General features: G+C 37.2%; 1 protein-coding gene across 2 annotated transcripts in view; it reads right to left on the bottom strand.

Moving 5' to 3' along the window:
• Positions 1–5,494: 5,494 nt before the first annotated feature.
• The window catches only part of LOC144975487 (uncharacterized), a 57,418-nt gene continuing 57,128 nt past the window's right edge, over positions 5,495–5,784 (bottom strand). For both annotated transcript variants that reach the window (XM_078919615.1, XM_078919616.1), the window contains one exon: positions 5,495–5,670. In XM_078919615.1, the coding sequence (XP_078775741.1) occupies positions 5,506–5,670 (165 nt within the window). In that variant the 3' untranslated portion in view covers positions 5,495–5,505. The remainder of the gene's footprint in view (positions 5,671–5,784) is intronic.

Here is a 5,784-nt window from a genome sequence, read left to right as displayed (position 1 = left end):
AGAGGGCCAACGTACAAAACAAAAAGAACGGGTCCAAGTACTGAACCCTGGGGAACCCCACAATCAAGAAAGATTTCCTCCGATCTATATTCATCCACCGTAATAATCTGTTTACGATTAAACAAATATGACCTAAACCAATCAAGCGCTGCACCAGACACGCCATAAGTAATTTCAAGACGTTTGAGAAGAAGATTGTGATCAATAGTATCAAAAGCAGACGATAGGTCAAGCAAATTCAGCAAAGAACATGAACCATTGTCTATAACAGAGAGGAGATCATTAACAACCCTAACAAGTGCGGTTTCCGTCGAATGATGTTGCCTATAAGCAGACTGAAATTTTTCTTCAAGACAATTATTTTTAAGATGAGACAGTAATTGTTTCAAAACAAGCTTTTCTAAGATCTTAGAGAGAAAAGGAAGATTAGAGACAGGGCGATAGTTTTTTAAGTTCTCTTTATCGAGATCAGGTTTTTTCAAAAGGGGTTTGACATGAGCAACTTTGTAAATGTCTGGTACAGCACCTGACTGCAACGAATTATTAACAATACATGTAAATGGTGTTAAAATTACATCAATGCATTTTTTTAAAATGGCAGTATTTAAGGGGTCTAAATCACAACTTTTAGTTGGAGACGACATAATGCAATCACGTAAGTCAGCTTCAGTAATCTTTGAAAAATGTGTTAACGAATCACCATGAAACTTGTCAAATGTTGTAGGGATCGATTCAGACGAGAGTTCCTTCCTGATGGTATCCGTTTTTTCTTTAAAATTTGACCAAAGCGAGTTGGTAGATCTGCACGATCGATTAAAGATGGGAGAGCTGGTTGCGTCTGTTGTCCCAGCAGTTCCTTGGTCAAGGCAAAGAATTGTCTCGAACGTCCCACGTTTTTGAGGCTTTCTTCATAGAATTTCTTTTTGGCCCTGAAATTGACGGCTTTTGCATCATTTCTAGCCGCGATGTATCGCTTCTTATCGACAGCATCTCTGGACTTGAGCCATTTTCTTTCTGCCCGCCTCCTGGCTAATCCATTCAATTTTATTTCGGTATTATACCAGGGTGCTTGACGTCTCACTTTTACTGCTCTAGTTGTTAAGGGAGCATGCTTGTCCACCGTACCAACAATTGACTCGTGGAGACCATTCGCATCATGTTTATTTTTAACGTTATGGTCAAGGTCTTGTTTAAAAATGTTCATGTTTATATTCTTCAAATTACGAGATGTTATCATCTTTTTTACTTCGTGCTTCATTGGAAATAAAACGCAAAACACAATTAAATGATGGTCAGAGATTAATTTATCAATATTTGAGACAGGTGAAGAGAGAGAATGTTCAATGTCTGTAATGACATGATCTATTGTGTGGCCATGGTTGTTTGTAGGACCGCTTACAAGTTGAATATAGTTGTTTGTGTCAATAATCTCCCGAAATACTTTCGATTCATTTTTGTTTCCGAAATAATCAATGTTAAAATCACCCATAAAAATATTATGCTTTTTGTTAATGGATTGCATAGACATAAATTCTCCGAACTCAGATAAAAAATCAATTGTTGATATTTATTTATATATATATATATATATATATAATAATAATAATAATAATAATCTTTATTGTCCAAATTAAAGGCAATTCATGTGAGGTAAACAATGCTCAGTTTGGTTCATGGTATGAACATCAACACATTTACAAATACAGACACAGCCATACACGAACATACACGCTTGCACATTGTTTCTACACATGTATACAAAAGAAATGAGCGTACATACAAACACATATACATACATACATACATACATGCAGACATACATACAAACCATATATATATATATATATATATATATATATATATATATATATATATATATATATATCTATATATGACCTAATCATCTTTGCCCCACCACTGTAAATAGGCTAGAACCGCCACTGCGATAATTGAAGGACGAGTTTTCTGGCCAAAATCTTTAAAACGTGCTTTTTCAAAGAATTGAAGATTCTGCTTATCAAAGTCTTGTGGATTTATTGTATACCAGATCCGTTCTCATCCCACGTGTCACCAAAAAAATCCATTCTCATTTGCATACTAATGACACCGTGTCTTCGTGTCTGGGTTACTAATGGCGGAAAATTCTATGGCGTTGGGATTGGCAACGAGTACAATAATTGATGACGTTGAGAGAGAGAGAGAGAGGGAGAGAGGGAGAGAGAGAGAGAGAGAGAGAGAGAGAGAGAGAGCGTGAATTTGATTCGTTAACAGTGAACTTCAATCTTACACAAAAATGTTCCATTCCTATTCTTCAGATTCTCTTTAACTTCTGTTTTATGCCTAATTATTTCTCTTCCTCTTGTAGTTTTCTTCTTCTTCCTCCTGTTCCCCTTCTCCTCCGACTCCTTCCCCACCTCTCTTTATCCCTGTATCCCACCTACCTCTCTCTCTCTCTCTCTCTCTCTCTCTCTCTCTCTATCTATCTATCTATCTATCTTTCTCTCTCCTTTCCTCTCTTACCTCCTGAACACCAACTCTTTAACCACTTAACCCCCCCCCCCCCACCCCCGCTCTTAATTCTCTCACCCATCTCTTTCTTCTTGAACGTGTCTTCTTTACCTTGTTCAGCTTGAATTCTTCCTGTATCTCTCTCCTACATAGCTCTATGCGCCTCTCTCTCTCTCTCTCTCTCTCTCTCTCTCTCTCTCTCTCTCTCTCTCTCTCTCTCTCTCTCCCTCTGATAATCCACGGTGTTATATTTCACCCAATTTTACCATTAAATTTTGTGTTCTAAATAATTCCTAGATATGATAATTAGGTGCTACAATACATTTTTTTTTGGTCAAAATCTGTAACTTGCTGACCTCGAGGAAAGACATCATATACTCGACCTTTCGGCCTGCAGGTCAAGATATTCCGCAATATCGACTAGAAATCATAATATAGAAAGACGTAAGTGTCTGTTTCCTGTTCATTTATTATCGTGTTCTTACCAGAAGTTTTAAACCCGTTTTTTAAACAGACAGATAAAAGGTCAAATGAGTTCATTGTCTTCCCACCACTGTTTGATTTGACCACGTGATCAGTCGTACCCATGTGACAAGAAGATCCAACATGGCTGTCATTCCGGTTGTCATTTGATGGCAATTAAAATCTCCTGGACCCCTTTGATGTGCTTCCCGTTATGCCACAACGGTCATTGAACTGGGTCTTAGCCCGGTTCTTGACACGTGAAAGATTATAATGACGCACTGATCAACTTGGATCTTAAGTGTTTTTTTTTTAAATATGTGTTCTCTAATGGCGGAACGAACTAGAAAAAGAAAATGAAGATAAAAAATGTTGACAATGAGAATAGTCAGTTTTCATACGGTTACGAAATAAAGTATACCCGCCTTAACGTGGAGATTTAATCTAATTCAATTGTATACGGTAATCTTTATGGGGATTTGAAAAGGGAGTTGAGCCCTAAAACATGCCAAGTCATCAAAATAACTAACAAAAGATAACGCTTGATGAAATATAACACTAACTCTCTGATTTCCTCCAGAGGACTATCTTTGTTTGGATATTACGTCATCGATTGGTCAGGTATCGAGTTTGATCACATCAGGAACATGAACCAAAAGGGACTGTCATCATAATACATGTATTTTTTACAATTTGACGTTTATTTACAAAGTTTATACAGCTCTATTTGCACATTTGGCATTCTTTCAATAAGTTTAAGCATGAAAATATAACACAGATAAATATAATATACCGTCTGACTAACGCTTGACAAATTTGGCTTAAAAACTGCAATTTAACAAATAAACTGCTGTACTCCTGAAAACATGCATTAAAAAATTTGGCCAGAAAATCCGTTCTTCAAATATCGATTGATTTAAACGACCCTCAATTTGGCAAAAAAAAAACAACCCTCAAACCTGGTACTTCGTGAAATCTTCCTTAAAAGTCCCAGATTGAAGAGTTTTTGCCAAGACGAGGGTATTTTAAATCGACCGATAATTTTCTGGTCAATTTTTTTAATGCGTTATGTTTTTGTTTTGTTTTTCCATGGTACGGCAATAAACTGCTACGTGTCCAAATGGGGCATAAAAAACGTTATTTATCGGCATCAAATCAACGAGATTCTACCTTTTTGTAGCAGTGAATGTTCGAGTCATAGATTTCAGACGAAGAACTAAGGGGAGTAATCGTTGAATACTTTCTATTTTTCTAGTCGATTTCTCAAATCATGTGACCTGGTATTTTATTTAATAAAATAATTTTACAATTTCTGACATTATTCCAAAGTAATAGTTGTTGCTATTATTAAACGGGAGGTTCAATAAATTAATTATTTTAACTTCTGTTGTTTTTCGGCACTTGGTTTTGATGCGTATGAATCTCAAGGAATCTCAAGGTCGTGCTACGCCTCGGTACGCCGAAAACCAAACCCAAGTTCGAACGTTGCATATTATTAAACAATAGAGTATTTAGAGCTTCAGTTGTTGTTTTTAATAGACATGGATGTAATTAGATGAAAGACCACTGAAAATCATAAGTTATATCTTCGGCATACATTTATTTACAATGAATGATTATTTAAATGAGATCACTCAAATGAGAGAGAGAGAGAGAGAGAGAGAGAGAGAGAGAGAGAGAGAGAGAGACGGGAGGGGAGAGATGGAGATAGAGAGATAGAAAGAGAGAGAGAGAGAGAGAGAGAAGAAAGAAAGGAGATATAGATAGTTTGCACTTGGCTAAGAAACTCAAAACATTTCCATCCGGAAATATAACGGATCTTTTATAGTCCGGAGAATAGATAGTATGCAGATGGCGTCACTCGGGCCTTTGTTATTGTTTTTGCCATCCGCGTTTGTGAGTTGTTCTCACTAAACTGTATTAACCAGACTATAAAAGTTCATGGTTACACAGAGTTTGTGTGTTGGTCCGTTATACTTCCGGATGGCAATGTTGTGAACTCCTTGGCCAAGCGCATTCTATCTATACAGTTAAGTGAGAATTACTCATAAACGTGGATGGAAAAAACAATAACAAAGATCCGAGTGACGTCATCTTCGTTCCATCTATAAGATGTCTCTCGATACCTGAACAGTCACCTTGTCTCAGCGTTTGTCAAAGGCAGGAGTCAGTGTGTCCTGAATGTGGTTGCAATGAGAAATCCCTCTCTTACTCTGGAAAAACACGTATTGAAAATTTTGGTCAGAAAACATCGTCCTTCAAATATCAATCGATTTAAATGGCCGTCAAAAGGTCTCAAACCTAACCTGGGACTTTCTCAATAACTTGCATGAAGTCCAATATTTGAGAGATTTTGACATGATGTATGGTCATTTCAATCAATGGATATTTGAAGGACGAGTTTTCTGGCGAAAACATTAAAGAAGTGGTTTTTCCAGAGAGCGTTTTTGTTTTTATTTTTCAAAGGCTTGTATATATCTTTTTTTTAAATCTTGACGCGAGTATCAATGGAGACTTTGTAGAGTTTTTCTTGCTTTAGATAGGCGTGACTGTGTCCCTGTCCGTGGGTAGCATGGGCCTGTGCTTGCGTCGTGACACGGTGTGTAGTGTTTTCATCAGAGTGTCCTCTTTGAAGGCGTGCCAATCCACGCTTACTTGGTAACTGGCTTGAAGCTCCTCCTGGCTTGGATACGGACACAACTGTGGACGTTAGAAATAGACTGATAAAATAGGAATCTTTCGTGGCTTTGGGATTGGTCAATGAGTTATTTTCAGCGCAACATTTATGTGGCTATGTGGCCTAGTGATATGGCA

This window comes from Berghia stephanieae, chromosome 6 (genome assembly GCF_034508935.2).
Source record: "Berghia stephanieae isolate SIO BIC M18660-M18661 chromosome 6, UCSD_Bste_1.3, whole genome shotgun sequence".
Taxonomy (NCBI): Eukaryota; Metazoa; Mollusca; class Gastropoda; order Nudibranchia; family Aeolidiidae; genus Berghia; species Berghia stephanieae.
This window is presented reverse-complemented; position numbering and strand designations above follow the sequence as displayed.